This window comes from Gossypium hirsutum, chromosome A07, assembly GCF_007990345.1.
Source record: "Gossypium hirsutum isolate 1008001.06 chromosome A07, Gossypium_hirsutum_v2.1, whole genome shotgun sequence".
In the NCBI taxonomy this organism is placed as follows: Eukaryota; Viridiplantae; Streptophyta; class Magnoliopsida; order Malvales; family Malvaceae; genus Gossypium; species Gossypium hirsutum.
Window position 1 is genome coordinate 3,787,695 of NC_053430.1, and position 21,215 is coordinate 3,808,909.

A 21,215-nucleotide genomic window follows, 5' to 3' on the forward strand; every position below is an offset into this window, starting at 1 on the left:
AAAAAAATGGTAAAATAACCTTTTAACCTTCAATATTTATAATTTTTGTTAATTTGGTCCTTATTCTTTAACCTAATTTTTTTTAAATCTATTTTTTCTTCATATTTTAAATAAAAGCATAAAAAATTAAAAAAAAATATTTTTTAAAAATAAAAATTATGAAAAATAAACGCTCTTTAAAGTTCTAAAAATAATAAATATTTTAATCATTTTTAAAATTATTAAAACTTTAAAAAAGAATTTCAAATTAAAAAAAGAAAAGAAAAAAGAAGTCAATTCTTAAATAGCAATAAGCAGGGTAATCCAACCAACCAGATTAGCTTGACTCGATTTGGAGCAAGCTAGGACTTATATTTTTAACTCTAGACTACCTTGGCTTGACCCATTTTAATGTTTTAAATAATAAAAAAAATAAAAAAAATATATCAATATTATTTTTATAATTAAATTTAAATATAAAATAATTTATTATCATTTTTAAGTAGTGAGATGGTCCATTTGAGCAAAACGAACTCGAAGTTAGAAATATTTTTAAACTCAAGTTTCAACTTGATCCCATCCATAAATACCTTTACTGCATTTCGAATTTATGAAAATTGCTATTGTAAGTATAAAGTTGGTATAAAGAGTTAAGATAAGCATTTGATTTGATAACAAAATTTAAAATGAATGCATGTTTATAAGTTTAAAGCCCAAAATGTTAGAAAAAAAATGTTTCATGAAGTCCAATAGGCCCAAAAATGATGATAAACCGAAATCCAAGCTGTAGATGCAGTGAGTGCACATCCACATCTCAAAAGTCGAATTACCTAAATAATGCACCTAAAGTTGACGACTTTTTGTTCCCCAAATCTTTCAAAATAAATTTGCATTAAAAGCTTTGTAATAAACAGGGAATATCTTTTATGTATTTTGACTTTTTTTTATGACAATACATACTTCACTCCATTTAATTAATTTTATTACTTAAAATTATTTTCAATTTTTTATGTTCTTACTACAATTAAAATTTATTTTATTGTCGATTGAGTTTTAGTTTGGTTGATATTTACGTTGTTATCAGTGCAAGAGGACGTGAGTTTGAGTGCACTGAAGTGCATTATTCTCCTATTTAAAGATTGGAGAAGGGGATTATGGGTAGTTCTAAGCATTGTATAAAATATATATATATGATAAGAATTTATAATAAGATTAAAAAATTATTTTATTTTTATGACTTTAGTTTATTTTTAATTTTTTTAATTTAATAATTCAAGTAGGGTAAACTACATTCAAGGTCATTAAACTATTTAATAAGTTTACGTTTTGGTCATTTAATTTCAAAAATTTATAAAATAGTCATTGTACTATTCGAAAATTTTTATTTAAGTCACTACGTTGTTAAAATCGATGTTATATGGTCTTCTTTGTTTGTACTACTTATATAAATCGAAAGCTATTTTTTCTCATTCTCTTCTAATCCTGGTTTTTTTTTTCATGAAAAAATTTCCAATATCATGAACTTACGAACCAAAAATCCAAATAGTTTTCTTCTCTAATCTCCAACACTGACTATCATATCAACTGGGATCTAAAGCATGTTCTTCTACTCATGGGCACTAATCCACCCTACTGATCATTGAATTGTCGCTTAGAATTCACTAATCAAATTAAAACAAAAAAACTTTAACAGTTCAAAGACTTAAATAAAAACTGTTGAATAATTGAATGACTTAAATGAAAACTTTCGAATAGTTTGGCAATAATTTTGTAACTTTTTGAAGTTGAGTGAACAAAATATAAACTTTACTAATAATTTTAATGGTTTTTAATGTAGTTTACCTCTAATAATAAAATAAAAGAATTTTTGTTAAATTCAATTAGAGATTTTTTAAAATTAAAAAAAAGGGCTTATGTGCTTAATTTAATCGCATTAAAGCCATCTAGATAAACGTATCAACATTCATTTTTTCCCTCTAAAACAGGGTTAAAAGAATTTTATAACCTCAAATTCAAAAATCTTAAAATATTTTATTCTCACATTTTTATTTGCTTATTTTACTTTCTACACTAAGTAATATTAGTAATATGATAAAAAAAAATTATTTTAAAAGTGCCACGTGCTTCGGTAAACGCTTTTTTTAATGTGTAATCAATTGAGTTTTAAATATTAAATCAAAAAATAAGAAATTAAATTCCTAATATTAAAGGCAGAGAAACTATAATAAATGGTAGGACACATTGTATTTTTAAAGGGAGGATTTGTGTTCAAACATTGGAGACTACATTTTTATGGATAAATGATTAAATTTTAAACGTGAGAAAAGTATAAAAACTAGAAACGTAGTTATACTAAATATTAATAAAAATAATAAGTTGAATCAATCAAACATGAAGAGATTAGGAATTAAATTGGAGTTTAGGAATATAAGTGTCTGACACGGCATTGGAAAATTGATGAAAAAAAGCTTATAAGCCATCATCATGCACAGTCTGCTACACCCTAAAAGCCAAAAAGGAATGTAGTAAAAGAGAAAGAGCAAAGACCTAATTTTACTCTGCATTACAATGTCAAAAAGGCTACAATGATCTACCATGGCCGTAACCAAGTATAAAGCTTATTACACTGTACACTCCCAATTTATTCACATCTATATGAAAGAGACATACATACCAAAAATCATAATCTACTGACGCAACTACAATTTCATCCAATTAAAAGTTACACTAATTATAATTTTCCTAAACTTCCCTACCAATACCTCCAATCTCGCATACCTGCAAAATGGCCTAATATCAGCTTCATCGCCCGTGTTAGCCGGTTTCTCATGTTGCAGCAAATCTGATCCTCACCTTTTAAGCCTCTGCTGCAGTTCCACTAAAAGCCTATATATCTTGTGATCTATGTAAGAAGTAATGTTGGGTTTAATCTTTGATTTGGTTTAACACGAACCGATCACCTTATGTTTTCACCTGCATTACTTTTGTTTCCAAATTTAGGTTGTTGCTAAAGCTTTCAAAACCAAGATGTGCTTTGTTGAGCATTACCTTTTACGTTTGGTCTTGGAGACGGTGGAAGTCGATGGATTGCTATGCCAGTTCCTCTTCCTTTGATTGATGAACCAATTGTTTATCTGTTTTAACTGTAAACCTGTTTCTTGAACCAACCTTGCCTTATCTTCCTCCTGCAAAAGAAAAATTAGTTAACATTTAGAGTTTAATTAAAGAGATCATGGTGAAGTAGAACTTACAGTAGGGTAAGGCCACTTGGAATGTGACTGCCACCAAGCTTTTAAAACCGATGTTGTATCACCGGGAAGTTTTCCGGCCCTTCTTTTTCGCAAAATTTCCTCCCTTATGTCCACGATCTTCTCCTTGTAACCCTGTTTGAGTTCATGTTTGAGTTCATGCCTCACACGCTCCATCAAAGACCTTTCACTTTCTGTTGGGATCAAAGGTCCAAACCCCATTGAATCTGTACCATCCAAACTTGTATCAAACAAGTTGGCATCACTGTCGACTTGGTCATCATCATCATCATCAGACATTGTAGCACCTGTTCCTTCCCCTGGGGAAACACCTGTTTTACGTAATCACAGCAGAGATTATATATAATATGATTCAGCGTTTCACGTTTTTTATTTAAATAAGAAAGCAGAGGATTATAGACATAAATGCATATTTACCTGTTAAGCTTTGTAAGGATTGTTCAATCTCCCAGCAAGCCATCACTGCTTCCATCGCATGAACACGAACATGTTGTTGTAATTGTTCTTTAAACGAGCATAACAACAGAACATAATGCGTCTGCATTACCAAGGAAGAGAAATTTTTTTAAAAATGTCCTGTTTATCACAAAAAGGAATTGTCGGTGCATCCCAATCCAATGAATCAATCGCCATTAATGTCAACAGAATTGCTAAAACGAGTGTCATCATCAGTTGAATCAAGAACACAAAGGGTTGAAAAATTCAGACAGCCTTAAAAACAACAACAATCAGTGGACACCCAAAGAAGCAGTTAATTGTCTGTGTTATTTCTCTTGGCATGGAGTTAATGAGTTATTGATTGCCACTAAGGGTAAAGGTGAATTAAATTTCAAATAAAAACGAAAACCAGAAGAGGGAATAATAATGGAATGGAAGTAACTTGAATAATAGTGGGGGCATACCATGAACTGATCGAGTTCTTTGTCATCACTAACCAAGCCCTGCGACCCTCCACCGAGAGCTGAGTATTTAGCCACCACATGCTGCGACTGAGCCAGCTGAGCGTCGATCCTCGGAAGCTGATCCACTGGCGTGGCGATCCTAAGGCACGCCACGTGTGCTGACAATAGTTGCTCGTAAAATGGGTGAGCTAGAATCTCTGCCTTGTATCTCGCATTCTGAAAATTCACAATCCCATCTCCGCCTCCTCCTCCTCCACTCTCCACCACCACGCCTTCGCTCTTATTGTTATTCATAGTCTCGCTGATGCTGTTCTTCAAATCACCCGATTCCACGGCCATAACACCTCCTCCTACCGCAGCTGCTGCCGCAGCAGCCGCGTCGTCGATGACGTTGCCGTGGTTTCGATGAAGAAGCGACGAGGATGAACGGGAGAACATCGGGTTAGGAGCTTGGGAAGCCGCGGTGGAGTCGGAAGCAGTTGTAGTAGTATGAAGGTTAAGAAAGTTAGGGTCGGAGAAGTGCGGGTGGGGTTGCGGTGGGTGCGGCTGTTGGGGACGGAGAAGGGCGGAGTTTAACCAATTGGGAGCGGCGGTTTCCTGAAGTTGGTCGCCTTGCTGGGTTTGGTTGGGTTGTTGCTGTTGCTGTTGCTGGTCGGTAAAGTGATGGAGAGGAAGGTCTTGAGAAAGGTGGGTGCTGCTATGGTGAAACGCCATGTATGTACCCTTTTTCCTTTTCCTTTTTCCTCTAAACGTATTCGAAAGAGATATATCGATGAAGGAGACGACGACGACGATGATTATGAATTCATGGTCTGATAGAGAGAGAGAGAAAAACGAAGAAAATGATGACAAAGACAGCTTTCAGAAAAAAAAATTACAGTCTCATTAACTTAAAAGATACACTCTTTGTCTAGCAAAAAAAATAAAGGCTACGGCTTTAAGAGAGGATATATGTTGGAAGAGAAAGGAAGAAAATATATGATTATTATTAGTATTAAATTACTGTAAGAAACGTGCTATAGAGAGTTTGAGAGACAAAGAAGAATGACAAGCTGTTTTGAAGACAAAGCGGTTTTCAGGTGAAGAAATCAGCTTATTATCATGAATAAAATGCTGGTGGTTTATGTGGAAGAGTGGGGGACCATTATTATTATTATTATTATTAGGGTTGAGTAAGAAAATTCGAGAAATAGAAAATTATTTCGAATTGAGATGTTTGAATAGTTTATGAAATAAATATTAAAAAATTATAAATATTTAAATTGAATTAAATGTTATTTTTATTTAATTTATAATTAATTTTAATTTTTATAATTTAAAATAAATATTTTATAAAAAGATAAATATTTGTTTTCTCTCCCATTAAAAAAATTAGACAATATTATTTGCCAACCAGAATGTAAAGTTCAAACAATTTAGAACCGATTTTCCAATATAGAAACTTATTTTTGACTTTTTGTGTGTATAATCAAAGCGTTTACATGATTGTGATCTTTTTTTTTTAATTACAAATAAATTTTAATATTAGTCTTTGCTAAATAAACTACCAACAGTATTGCTTTGTCATTTTCTTCCTAATCCGAAAAGACTAGGTGGGTAGAAATAAAAGGTGTGGAGAATTTGCGTGGAACTTCCTGCGTCGTTGATTGATGGAAAGGCATTGATGATTGATTTTGATCTGACGGTTCAAATCTGTCACCGTGGCAATCTCTCTCGTGGGGACGGGGGGACCAGACCCTTGAGTTGAAACGTGAAATGCGGGTTTTGCTTGGATTCACAGTCAGACCAATATTAAAGTAGTTTTTGGTAATTAATATAAAAAAATATCTGTATATATTTTTATTATTATAAATGAAGTTAAAAAGATTAATTGAAGTAAAAATGATTTAATGCATTAATGGTGTTTTTTACAGTGAAAAAACATATTTACGTAGAATACCACCGCCACCATGCATGTTAGATGTTAGAACAACAAAAAGTACATTGTCGCATGAAGGACAGGGAAGCTAAATAACCTAATCCTTAAAACTGTGAGCGTGCTTTCCACGTCACCTGATTTTGAGTAACAAAATTTAGCAGTTTGTAAAATAATAATAAAATAAAATAAAATAAAATAAATCCGACTGTGAACCAAAGACATTACTGTTGCAAAAACTGGAATGTCTTGCAGTGGAAGTTATCAGTTTTTTTTTTTTTTACGGTTTCAACTGACTGTTACCGGGGATAGGCGGTTAAGGACATAGAAAAAGGAAGAGGAAGAAGAAGCTAACGCCGGTGAAGGAGGGAGGGGGGGACCATAAATTACGTCGCTTCTCTCTTCGCCACTCGCGGGAAAATGACGCGGTAGACACGCGTCGAAAGATGGTTTCTTAGGACCACAAGATGGTCCCCAGCTAAAAAGCACGCGTTTAGGTTGAAGCGTATCGGGGCCGTACACGTGGATTGAGGAGAGATTGGGATGGAGTGGGAAGCACCGGGAATTTTGACTTCTCTGTAGCCGCCGGCTTAATCAATTCCAACTGTATAGAAGCTGCGGGTCCGAAACAACAAAAAAAAAAGAAAAAAAGAAATGGGGCCCTCAAAGGAGAAGGTACTGTTTGCTGTATATGGCAAACTGTCCAGCTATAAGATGGTCCCCCTACCTATTTGTTTCCTCTGTCTTAAAATTAATTATGTTAATCTATAAACAAACAAAATCGAAAATTTTATATTAATTACAGAAATAGATATAATAAAAAATATAAAAAAATTAATTTCAAGATTAATATAATGTAAGTTATTAGATATAAAAACAAAATCTTACCTTTGGTGGGAGAAGTTAAAAAAACTTTATTCATATAAATTTAATTATTTAATGCATCCATGATAAAGTTTTTTTTAACTGAAATTAAGAAAATAAATCTGCACATGGCATTAATTAATATTAAAAATAAAAAATAAACAGGATTTTTCATAATGTAGTTTTTTGGTTTATTTTGATAGGCGGGAGATAGACCTGCCGTCTGGGAAAAGGCAGTCACAGGGTGACAAATGTCTATGTAAGGGTAAAAAGGGCAGAGAGTCGCGTATATAATTTCTTTGGAAATGTCTGATTATGTGTCGCTCTCTCACCCATCTCAGGCCCATCCTATTTATTTCCTTGAGGGTACCCTTTCATTTTTTAAATTTGAGTAAACTACTATTATTAGTCACTTAATTGTGGTAACTTTTTTTCTCCAATTATAAAATGTTGACAAAATTATTCAACCTTTTTTTGTCTTTAAAAAAAAAATTGTCAATTTTTAAAATTAACATAATAGTAATTTTAACTCTTAAAATTTATAAATTATATCAATTTAGTACTGATTTAAAAATAATTAACTCTTAACATTCACACATTATATATTTTAACTTCTTTTGTGACATTGGGTTTTTGATCAAATTTAGTCTATAAATTTACCTTTTTATTAACTTTTTAGGTAAAAGGGTCACAAAAAAAAATACAAAAAGTTCAAGTTACTCAATATATAAATATTAAAGGTTAAAGTTACTATTATGCCGATTTTAAAAACTATCACGTCATTTAATAGGTAGTGACTAAAAAAAATAAAATCGAATAGTTAGGTGACTATTTTATAACTTTATAATTGGATGACAAAAAACTAAATTTACCCTTATATTATTTATTTGCATGATTCAATTTTTCTAAATACTTATATTTTTACTTTCACCTTTTGTTTCATTTATTTTAAAATCTAAATGGAAAATATTTGGTACATTGTAGGAGAATTTTTAAACTTCACAAGGAGGATAAAAGGTGATGACAAATGTCTTGGTATATAGTAAAATATTAAAAATATATATATGACTAATATTTGATATACTGTTAGTAAAATTTTTAGATTCCACAAATAGAGATAATGGATTAACAAATATCCGCATAGTAAAATATTAAAGAAAAAAGACACATGACAAATTTTTAAAATTACTTATGGAATAAAAAAAATACACTATGAATATACTAAATACTAACCCATAAATATATAAAAAAAATGTATACACATAAATTTTTAAACTGCATGTAAAATAAAAAATATATATTTCTAATGTAGTAAATATTAACTCTTCAAAAATATATAAAAACAAAATCCCTTTACTCAAATTATTAGTTTACACCATAAACGAAGACACGTAAATTTTTTTTAAATTATTCAAAGTTAAATACATTTTCTGAAAATATTTTTTTTATTGAAAACAGTGGTTAATTTTTTGTCGTAAATTTTTTAAAATTAAATTTGATTATTATGTAATTCTACGAAGAGAAGTCTTGAGAATTAATTAATATGTTGGAGTTTTGTTTTACCTTTAAAACTGTTGGGGTGGAAAATAAAAGAAGAAATTAGATGGTGAAGTAGCATTATAGTAATAGTGTTTGAAACAAGATTTATAGTTTTGTCTAATTTCACATCAAAGATTGAGGCCATGTTTAACTTATGAACATCATTAAAGTAGTTAGTATAGTTATTGACATTTACAAGACTTGAATGATTCCGCATTTTTCGTTTCATTATAACATTTACTTTTCACGACGAATTTCGGAATCGTCGCCTTTACATGCCACCATTAATTTATTTTCTATTCGATTTCGAATTTTATATATATATATAAGTAAAGGTTAAAAGGAAAAGGAAATCATTAATTGGGTTGGAAATATAACATGACAACTATATTGAATAAAATTATCAAATATATATTGAATAGGATTTTTTTTCCACTACAATTCTCTCTATTTGTTTTGTGGTTTGAGTTTAATCTTGTTCATCTTAGGAGTAATATTTAGGTATAGTTCGTACAACAATGTTAACTTCAAAATTAGAATTTTATTTAAATGTTGGGAAAAGAAGTCCAATTTCACTTATTCCAATTTGTTGTTAATAGATGTGAAATGGGTATTGATATATCTATATATACTATGCGAGCTTTTTCTGCAATCTTGAGACTTTGTAGGTCAATGTTCTTAATTAAGAAGAATTCTCTTACAAGCTGAAGATCTACGAGTCCACAACCTGGTTAGAATAGAGTTCTTACCACTCAAATGTTTATATATATCCATTCCTTTGACATAACAGTCCATACTTATGACGATAAAAAATTATCAAGTCAACTAAATCTTAAAAAGTCTGAAACCAACACCTAGGTAACATGTATAGTCTTAAAAATGGTCAGAGACAACCCCTTAAGAGTTCAAGTGCATTAGGACAAAAGGTCAATATATATATTCTTTGGTTTGACACTCTTAACTCTCTTAATTCTCCAATCTCACTCGAGTACCTATATTTTGGCCACCCCAACCTCTATATGGATCTAAGACATTTCAAAACAAAATTTCTTTTAATTCATTCATTTTTTTTAGGGTGTGCTTGATTGAAAAGAAAAGTGAGAGGAAAGAAAATAAGAGAGATTATCATTTTACATCTTAATGAATAAAAATCAATTCTTCCAAATCGGAATGATGATACGAGAGAAAATAAGAGAGATGTGCATGCTAGTTCAAAAATATACATTTTTCAAATGTTTTATTTTCTTTCCTTCCATTTTTGAACTCCACTCAGTAATAAATTACTTTTTCCTTATATTATTTTCATCTCTTTTACCAAGCACACCTATAGAAAAATATATATACTTTCCATCCCTTCAATTTTTCATCTGTTCAAATTTATTTTTATTTTACCTCGTGAGATTTTATGTTTTCATAGTTTCATCCAAAAAGAGAAAAAAAAATGGTGTTCATGAAATTAAACTATTCAACAACAATATCGTTAATATTTTTATATGAATATTAATAAAAAAATTATGTGATAAAAAATATATTTTTACGTGTATATAGATAATACCAATAAATTAATAAATCCGAAAACAGACAAAATAAATCACATCAATATCAGCGTATACCCGCATGTATGTGTCTCATATTATTATTATTTTTAAATCATACATCCAACATTAATTTGTCGGCTCCTCTTTTCGGCGGAATTTACAGTTGTATTCATCAAATATGAACTATTTTTTTTTTTTAAGAGTCACGATCAAATATGAACTAATTTCATTTTCAGATTTATTCCAAGTATCCACGCCGGTTCACTTTATGAGATATTTATTTTTTATTAGATAGGGATTTTTATGTTTTAAGTAAATACTCTTAACATATTTCATAAACTCTAATTTTAAAATCCGACATGATTTGAGGATAAAATTGACTTTTGTTAAAGATTTAATCGATTACTTGACTAACGATATTTTGAAAGTGTCGCACCTCTCAATATAGATGGAAAACGTAGAAAATTATCTAAAAAAGAATTATTTATACAAAAATTATATCATAAGTAATGAAATTTTAGTTAACACAATTAAGATCATCTTTTAAAGATAATGTGTCACGAGTTTAATTTTACCATAGTAATATTTTATACAAGAATATTTTTGTGCTAATATATGTTTATTTTTAGTTGAATTGGTGTTGAGAGATTAAATAATAATTAGAATTTCTATCATATGTGTGTGCGTGTGGAAGCTACAGATTTAAAATATAAATGTGTGTTTAAAAGTAACATACAATAAACAATGAAATATATAGTTTGAAACTAACTAATCATAGTAACACATGAAATATGTACGATATTAAAATAAAATAAAATAAAATAATAAGTAAAATGACATTTAAACACATAAATTCATCACGTAAACAATACTAAAAGCACTATAATATTATTTATAATTGTTTTGTCATCGATTGTGAATTGATACCAGAGTTAGTATTGAGTTAACCTATGACATCAATTCAATTAGGAACATTATAAAACTTGGGGAGATAATTAAAAAAATAAAAAAAAACATTAAAATAAAACTTTGGTTGAGTGGTAAATTTAATGTTTTACTGATCCAATTGATGCAGGTTTAAATCTTGTTGTATGTATTTTTTTTTTGTTAAAATGAAAAGACTAAAAAGAGCCTTGAATAATATGATCCTTGTTTTAATTACTACAAAAAGATATTTTAGTAATTTTTTAACTGAATAAATACCCAAGTGATACCAACTCAATTAAAATTTTTATTAATAATTAAATATAAATTCTTCAATTAAATTAATGTTAGATTATATTTGAACTCTGATATAAAACTTAAATAATAGTAGATAATGTCGGTGCTACTTCTTATATTGCAAATACAAGTAACCTAACCAGGTTGCTAACTTCAAACCATTTACCATACGTATATAAATGTAGCTTATAATTTGGACCTTTATCAATATCATATTACTCTTTTACTCGAGACAAATGGGTGTATGTCTTAAAACAAGACTCTGATACGGTCACTTACACCTTAAAAGTTCTTGTGTCTCAAGTCACATGTTGTATGTCTCGAGACTTGTAACAAGAGATTTAAAAATTTTATTTTCAAACACTTTCGAGTCATATTAAAATTGTCCACGATAAATCCAAAACAGTAAACAAACCTATATACTATATTTAAAAAAATATAAAAACTTTATACATAAAAATTAAAATATAAAAACTAAAATTTAATTTTAAAAGAGGAGAAAGATGTCTACCAGATTTATATAACGTAAAAACGCAAAGAATCTCCGGTGCGAGAAAGCCTAAGTTTCGAGAAGCATCTGCTACCTACGTTCGTAAGCCAACGTACAATTTGCAGTTAATAACAACCAATGGTATTTTGCCACGATACTCTTATTAATATGTTTCTTGGACCCACACTTTTAACACGAGGCAGGCAACCCAAGGACTCGCCTAATGGTGTCCCGATTTATTAACATTTTCAGTAATCAATAGTTAATATGGGGTGATAAGATGATGATGATGATGACGACGACGACGACGAACTAATAATTCAATTAATAATTATATACCATGCAGTTATTTTATTTTATAAATAAAATTAAAATGCCATTAATATTATAAATATGGATGTAGAAATTATGAATTTAAAATATAAATATATATTTAAAAATAATTTGTAATAAACAATAAAATATATTATTTGAAATTAATTAATTTTATTACTATAATAGTACATGAATATGCATGATATTAAAATAAAGAAATTAAATTAAATTATGAGTAAAACAATATTTAAATACATAAATACATCATATAAACAATACTAAATGCACTACAATTATTTATCAACTCTGAATTAGTATCGAGTTGACTTATGATACCAACTCAATGAACATATTATTAATATATACAATTTATGGAGATAATAAAGTGTGTATAGTAAAACAAAAATGTACAAAATATATTTAAATAAAGCTTTGGTTGAATGGTGAATTTAAGGTTTTAGTAATTTAATTGGTGCGATTCAAATCTCACCATATATAAGCTTTAATTGATTTTTGTTAAAATGAAAAGACTAAAATGCCTTCGAATAATATAATTTTTTTAAAATTACGGAAGAATATTTTCGTAATTTCTTGGCCAAGTTGGTGACCAGATTGAGGGTGACACCAATTAAGTCAAAAGCTTAATAAATAGTATATATATACAATTGATGGAGATAATAAATTATATATATTAAAATAGAATTGTATAAAAAGACATTAAAATGAAGCTTTGGTTGAACGATGAATTTAATGTTTTAGTAATCTAATTAATGCGGGTTTAAATTCCGTTATATGCATATTTCAATTGGTTTTTGTTAAAATGAGAAGACTAAAATACTCTTGAATAATATTAATTTTTTTTAAGGAAGAACATTTTCGTAATTTCATGATTAAGTTGGTGACCCGATTAAGGGTGATACCAACTCAGTCATGGCCTAATAGATAGCAAGTATAGATAGATATGCAGCTAATGGAGATAATAAATTGTACATATTAAAACAAAAATATATAAAATACATCAAAAGATTTGATTGCGTGTTGAATTTAAGATTTTAGTAATCCAGTTGGCGTGGGTTCAAATCTCACCATATAAATGTCGATTGAGTTTTAGCTCGATTGGCATCAGCATTGTTACCAATGTAAGAGGACGTGGGTTTGAGCGCATTGAAGCAATTATCCTCCTATTTAAAGGTTGAAGATGAGTTATGAATAATTCTAAACATTATATCAAAAGAGCATATATGATAAGAACTTAAAAATGAGATTAATATTAAAAAAAAAACTCACCATATGCATATTTTTTATTGGACATTTCTGTAATTCCATTGACTGAGTTGGTGACCCGATTGAAGTTGATACCAACTCAGATAAGACTTAATAAATAGTATATAAAAATAAAAATTTAATTAATTAAACATAGGACCGATTTATAATTATGAAGTTAAAAGATTTCATTACCAATTTCCCATTCTAATTGAATTCTGTCTAGTAAATCAAATATTAGTATTAGGGTAAACTAAATTTTTTACTAATTTATGGGTAATTTTTAGTTTTGGTCATTTAATTTAAAAAATTATAACTAGGTTATTAAATCATTCGAAAGTTTTCATTTAAGTCATCGGACTGTTAAAATTGATATTATATAGCTTTTTTCTGTTCGTACTGCTTGCACTAATCAAAAACTTTCTTTTCCATTCTCTTCTATAATTTAGTTTTTTTTAAAGAAATAGTTTTGAATGTCACGAATCTACAAACCAAAATTCAAACAATTTTTTTCTTCGATCTCTGATATTGACTATCAGATCTACTTGGATCTAAGATATGTTATTCTACAAGTCAATGGGTACTGATTCATCGTACTAATCGTCGAATCATTGCTTGGACCTCACTGGCGAATTTATTAAAAGAAAACTTAACAACCTAGTAACTTAAATGAAAACTTTCAAATAATTTAGTGACCAAAACGAAAACTTACCCATAATTTAGTGACTAATAATGTAATTTGCCGTTACTATAATAATAATTTTTAAAAATAATAGTTTTATGATAAGATTATCATAATTATTATTAGAAATTAAATAATAGTAGTTGAGGGGTCGGTTTAGGTGAATGACTTCACTATGGAATTGAAGAATATTTAATTAGTGGTGAAAACTTGTAGTCTTAAGGTTTGTTTGTGCTTTTGTTTTGTCTTCTGTGCATTTGCTGCAAAAAATGCTTTTAATAATAAAGTGTGGAATTAGGGGAAGTGGAAGACTTAAATCAATTAATTAAGCCATAATTTTATTTATCTGAATTGTGTCCCTTTCAGTAACTTTTAATAACTTGTTTTTATTTAAGCAATCAACAGTTATGTGGACTTTCCTTATCTATATTATCGTAGGGCAAATTAATTCCACTTTAATTTATTTAAATAATAATATTTTTTTTTACTTTATAAAATAGATTGTATTATTTTAAAAATATTTGTTATAGTAAACGTTGATAATGACGATAGAGAAAAACATATAGAGATTTTACGTAGAAAATCTTTTTGAGAAAAATCACGGATAAAGGAGGAGAAATTTACTAATATTGAAAAACAAATGATATAAGAGAAGTTTCAACTAAATTTATTTAAGGATTGAAAAACCCTCTGCTTTTTGCTCTTCACAGATCCCATTATTTTGCCGCTATATTTATTTTTCAACAAGAGATGATATCCCTGGAACAATATTATTTTTTTAATATATTTTATATAAAAATAAAAAAATATGTACACGTATTTAGATTTAAACTAAAACTTCTATCATTTTTAGCATTTTGAGTTTTTGACCATATCATCAACTAAATCATCATTTGTTATTTTTGTCAATGTTATATATATATATAAAATATAATATAATTTTATTTTATTTTTCACCAAGTAAGTGTGACTTTCCTTTTATTGACAAGTGGCACACCCACCACGAAAGCTATTTTTTTTCACTTTAATATACCAAAATTTGAAAGTGAACTTTTATACTTTAATTTTTAATATAAATTGGTCTCTATATTTTTATGATGTTATTATTTAGTCTAAATAGTTAATATCGTTAATTTTTCGATTAAAATATTATTTATATATGATTTTAATACTCTTAAAGTCTTAAAGATTGACACGCAACTTCTCATTTCTTTTAGGTTTGCATTGCTTTTTTTTTGGCATGTTATGCATATTATAGATATGTGTATATTTTTTCCTTCACTAGGAAATATTTTATCTTACTAATGTTTTAACAAGCCACATTATTTACTAATAGACATTCAAGGGAAATATGAATATTTTATTATTAAGTGGATATCTTTTAGAACTCTAAGATTAATCAGAAGTAGAATTTTATTTTATTTATATATCTTATACCTATAGATATAAACTTTAGAGAAACATTGTATATATTTCAATTTCTTTATTTTTCACTCTCTTTTATATTTATTTTATAACAGTAACTTATTTTTATTTTTTAACTTTGAAACCAAAGATTTGAGTCAATGTAAAAGTTAAAAGTATCAATTTCATAAAAAAATAAAAATAAAGGTAACGAACTAATAATTAACAAATTTATTAGTAAAAAATTAAATTTCTTAAAAGTATTTTTCATTAATTAAATTTTTTTAAAAAATTATGTTTAAAAATTATCTATAAACTAAACACCAAAGGAAGGCCTTTAAAGCATTCCAATAGGACATGTGTCTTGCGTTTTACATTTTAAAATAATGGTTGAATTCCAATTACGATACCTTTACTTTCTTTGTTTATATAATAATAGTTAAATTTCAGTTTTTATATTATTTTCAAATTTGAGATTTAATCTTTATATTTAATTTTTAACATAATATGATATCGAGCAACACGTGTTTTATTGTTCTCTCTTTATATTATAAGATGATGGTCCAATTTCAATTTTGATCCGTTTACTTTTATTTTATTATTATAAAACAATGGTCAAATTTAGTTCTTATAATTTACTCAAATTTGAGATTTTATCTCTATATTTAATTTTTGAAATAATTTAATTCTTTTCAAGCGTTATTTATATAATTTACATAGTAATTGTATACAGATAAATATATTTTATCACTTCATTTATTATTTTATCTTTAAATTATATTATAAAGTGATTGATTTGCACATTGAAGAGTGTATCATGTTTTAATTCTATCGGATCATGTTTTTAATCTCAAAATTATCTCAAAATTTTCTAATTTATCTTAATTTAATTGATAAACTTTTTTGGAAGATATTTTAATCAACATTTTTAACATTTTCATGGCAAGTTCAAATGAGTGTTTTTAGGAAAATATCTTAATCAACATTTTCAATATTGTTTTTATTGTTATATGATTGCCGAATGAATATATACTTTTAATTTCTAATGTCACACTAATGAGTTTGAGAGAAGAATTTTATCGATAGTAACAGTTTGACCTAAGTTTTAGATTTAAAAAAGTAAACGTACTAATTAATTCTTAAAAATAGGAGTAGAAAACTGAATTCTAAACGTACGTGTATAGAGATTAAGTACATATTTTAATTTTAAAAAATTTACTCTATAATTCAAGACAAACAAATAATTTATCGAACGCAAAGTGTGGGTGAAACCATATTGATTTTTAGAGACTTATTGTTGAATATTTTTCATTTGTGTTCTATATGGCTAAGATGAGATTATTCATTTATGATTCGTGTGATGTTTTTGTAGAAATTTATAGCAGTAATAGTGGAAGTGTATGTCGACTTTTTAAGTGCTTCATTTTGCTGTGTAAAACAGGATGTTGACAGCGCACATAAGATCTCGCAAAGTTTCATAAGCAGCTACAGCAACAACTCGATACTCTGCCTCGATTGAAGATCTCGCAACTGCTTTTTCTTTTTTTTTTATTGAAGACCAGTTGATGGGAGTGAGACCATGGAAAAGAATGTATCCTGTGGCTTAGATGCAATCATTTGGGTCACTAGCCCAATCGACATTGTTATACATGTAAAGATTAGAATCACATTGTTTAGAGATATGGAGACCAAAGGTTGTTGCTTGCAAGTAGGAAAGCAATCCAATGTGTTTTCGAAGGATAGTGCATGAATTTGGGTAACTTATTGACTGATAAACAAATGTTTGTTTTTGTGATGATAAGTATTGTAATTTTCCAAGAGCTCGTCCGAACTCAGCCCCATCAACAGGTGCAATGCCATCATTGATGGACAAAACTTGGTTGGAGCTCAATGCTCATGAGAGCCGGATCACGTTTAATTTCATGCATATTCGTATTTTGAAGAATATCACAAACATACTTTCATTGTGATAAAATTAAATCATAAAAAATAGGAATGATTTCGATACCCTAAAAGATATTTAATTCACTGAGATCTTTAATAGGAAACTTTGCAAAGATGAAATGAGATTACAAAAAAGAATTGGACTGTTACCAGTGATGACAATGTCATCAACATAATCCAAATAGTTACCATGAATATGAAAGATAAAAAAGGAGGCATCTAATTGAGACCAATGAAATCCATTTGGAAAAAAACTTTTGTGAATTTCTTATATCACTGCCGAGGAGTTTGCTTGAACCCATAATTTGTTTTAATAAATCGAAAAACATGATTTTGATTATTCGAATCCTTAAGCCTTAGTGGTTGTTTCATAAGAACATATTCCTCAAGAGTTCCTTATAAAAAACATTATCAACAGTGAAGCCTATAGTCAAAAGTCTAGCTTAGAATGACTTTTTCAATCTCAACGTTTATAACTTTTATTAATTTGATCTTTACTCATTTTCTTTTTGTACAATGATAATTTGAATTCAAATTATTCTTGAAAAAGATGAATACCCAACCAATATGCTTCAACTTATACGTGTTTTTAATAAAATGCACATAAAAAAATTAAAATTAATTTTTTTTGGTATTTTCAATAAATTTTTTGAAAATTGTAGTTTTTTTTTCATAAAATGAAAAAATAAGAAAATAATGAAAATAAGAAAAAAATATGAAAATACCTTTAAAATCTAAAAATCTAATTCTAAAAATTATAGTTGTTTCTCTTTTTTGGTTTTTCATATAATCTCCCCAGCCTAACAAGAAAAAAAAACCAAAGCTTTCATAACAAAAAATTCTTTAGGGCTTTCATAATAACAATATAAAGGGTTTTTTTAGGGCTTACTTATACGTTGTAGGTGTGAGGGAAGAAGTGTCGTCGACGGCGTAGTCAATGGGTTTCTTTGGCTTTAAGATTTGGCAACTAGATAAGAGACATTTGGATAACTGGGGTTCAGTTGAGTTGTATTTGATTGGGTGGTGGGTGGGAGTAGGAGGCATGGTTTGGGTAATTTATTTTTGGAATTAGTAATTCTTGTTGGGGAAAGTATAGTTGAGAGTATTTGTTAGTATTGGAATTGTATGAGTGTCTTAGTTTAGTGTAAATGAGTTGATTTTTTATCATCTTGATGGCCATTCTCTCTGAGGGTATCATCCTTAGAATATTTTTAAACAGCATTTTCTTTTGTAAAAACTATATTATTACTTGACTCCATATATTTGTAGATATATCTTGATCTTAAATTTTTACATGTTTTTTATACATAAGATAGAATGAATCAAGTTTTTGACATCGTTGCTGAAAATAATAATATAGTGATTAATTGGTACATTTTAGCTTCTTAAAACTAGTTGCTTACTTGTGTATAGTGATTAACTGAACTAAATTAAGATTGTGTTTTTGTTGATTAATTGATTGTATATAGATTGTTTAGTTGTTTGTGTAGTTTAATCTTAGGTAGTTGACCATGTATTGCTTAAAACTCTTTCATAGGTATGGCTCAAATCACGGGAGAATATGTTCTTTAATGGAGAATGGTTGAAATCTAGTATTAAGAAGCCGGTAAATGGATATGGGTACATATACAATTCAATGGGGAGAAGAAGCAAGATCCTAGACCATTTCTTTGATTACGAGATGAATCACCTGTGAGAAATTCTCTTTCCATTAAACATGAATCGAGACACATCTTGGATGTCTTATTCTTCCATTCAACCTCATTTTACTGTGGAGTTTTTCAAGTAGAAAACTCATGTAATATGCTTTCTTGACCACAGAATTCCGAAAATTCATTATTCCCATATTCTCTCTCACGATCGCTCTTAATCTAACCAATCTTCCTAATGTCATTCATCAACCTTTTACATAGTTTCTTAAAAGCATAAAAAAGGTCAAACTTTTCATGTAGGAAATTAACCCCAAATATACTTGGAGTAGTCAACTACACATACATAAACTTAACATTTACCTCCCAAGCTCTCTGCCAGCATTGGTGCTATAAAATCCATGTGCAGAAGTTCTATAGGGTCAACTTTTTGGATAAGTTGCAATTGAGGATTTAACTCACGTTGTTTAAATTGGGAATTGTTATTCCTAATTTTGGTAGTCCTCAAATAGCATAGTACCTCACCAATCTCTATAACCCTTTGAAATGTATGCGGCCAAGTTGTTCATGCCATAGTTCAAGATCTAAAGAGTAGCTCAATTACAAGTGGGAGGTTCCACCAAACTATAGCCATTATCAAATGACCTTGCACCCTCAATGATCAATATACTAGATTGGTTGGTCACCTTGTAACTTTCTTTGGCAAAATTCACCAACATGCCTTGGTCAAAAAGTTGATTTATGCTAATCAAATTGGCCTTTAAATCTTCTACAAGGATCACATTTTTAAGTTTAGGCATACCATCTATATTTAGCACTCATTTGCCAAGTATCCTACCCTTTTTGTGATCACCAAAAGTCACACTACCTTCATGGTTTTCTTGAAAATCCTTAAGACATCCCCTATTTCCAGTCATTATGCAAGGAATGGTGAGGAACCAACAACACTTTTTGTCTTTTCCACTAAAGACAAATTTATGTTTCTGCTGTCTATCAAGGGTAACTTGAGTTGCTACATGAGGTACCATTGGATGATTTCTTCCGAGATCCTTTAGCAATTTGTAACATTTAGGCCAAGCATGCCCTGCAATTCCACAATAGTGGCACACCACTCTTCCTTTGAACTTCTGAGACTTCTCATTAGCATGAGCAACAACCTTCTCGAACTTTTTGGCTTCTCAACAATCTCTTTTGCTTTGAAAAACACAGTTAGGGAAATTGTCGACATACCCTTGACTTCCACATCCATGTTCTCTCCTCCCAACTTCTCATTCTTAGAACCCATCTTCTTCAAAATAGTCTGAGTTACAGTTAAACTCCTTCACAACTTCACTTGAGTTTGGATTTTTTTTCAAAAGAAAAAGTGGTTTTCTTCAAGAATTTTCAAAAGCCTCCGGTTCTTGTAAGGGTACAATATTTAAAAGGTTTTAATGAAAAAAATAATTAAAATATAAAAGTAGAAGAATTTTAAATAAAAAGAAAATTTCACTCATAATTTCATCAAACCTTAGAAAAGTAAGTGAGTGTTCCTCAAACCGTAAACAATAAATAATTTTTTATCAAGCCTCAAGAGTTTAAATGCGATGAATGTTGTAATCAAAGAATTGGCATTCACGGTCTACATCATGAGTCATGAATTAAAACATGTTCTTGATTGCGTTTTGCACTTTACAATGATAACAAGGTTAGAGTTTTTTTATGGGTTGGATCAAGTATTAACAAAATTTTAGGCTCGGTTGACGGATTTGGATTCGGGTCAGTTCGAAAAATTGGTTTAAATTTTTACTTAAGGTTGACCCGGATAAAAAGTTAAAACTTGGATCTAGTTCCGCCTGGTCGTATTAATTTTTTATATAATTTTGTTTAAATATAATACATACACTAAAAATATTAAAATAGATATTTTTCAATAAATTAAAAATAAATTAAAAAAATCTTTATACTTAAATAACACTAACATAAATGCAACTTAATAAGCAAATACCTCTAAAATAGTAGCAAAATTAGCAATAAAACAAATCATATATAATATCCAAATATTAATAACAAAATAGTAGCAATATAATAGTGAAATGATAGCAAAAAGTGAGAAAACAACATCAAAATAACAAAGGATTTTTTATTGTAAATTCAAGTCGGGCCCAAACTCGACTCATTTTCTAAATGAATTTTATTTTTGGGTTCAAATCCTCTCTATCTAACTCGATCCCATAAACAACTCTTAAGCAAGATTGATCTCCC

The 21,215-nt window shown here is 28.8% G+C and overlaps 1 protein-coding gene across 2 annotated transcripts; it reads right to left on the minus strand.

The window, feature by feature from the left end:
* Window positions 1-2,505: 2,505 nt before the first annotated feature.
* Window positions 2,506-5,268, minus strand: LOC107953760 (homeobox protein knotted-1-like 3). Of its 2 annotated transcripts, none has more exons than XM_016889156.2 (5): window positions 4,151-5,268; window positions 3,666-3,786; window positions 3,231-3,559; window positions 3,028-3,164; window positions 2,506-2,952 (listed from the first exon to the last, which is right to left on the minus strand). In XM_016889156.2, the coding sequence occupies exons 1-5, from the start codon at window positions 4,862-4,864 to the stop codon at window positions 2,949-2,951; spliced, it is 1,305 nt and encodes a 434-aa protein (XP_016744645.2). In that variant the 5' UTR covers window positions 4,865-5,268; the 3' UTR covers window positions 2,506-2,948. The 2 variants fall into 2 exon arrangements, with proteins under 2 accessions (XP_016744645.2, XP_016744644.2); XM_016889155.2 differs by having other exon boundaries at window positions 2,506-2,960.
* Window positions 5,269-21,215: the final 15,947 nt, after the last annotated feature.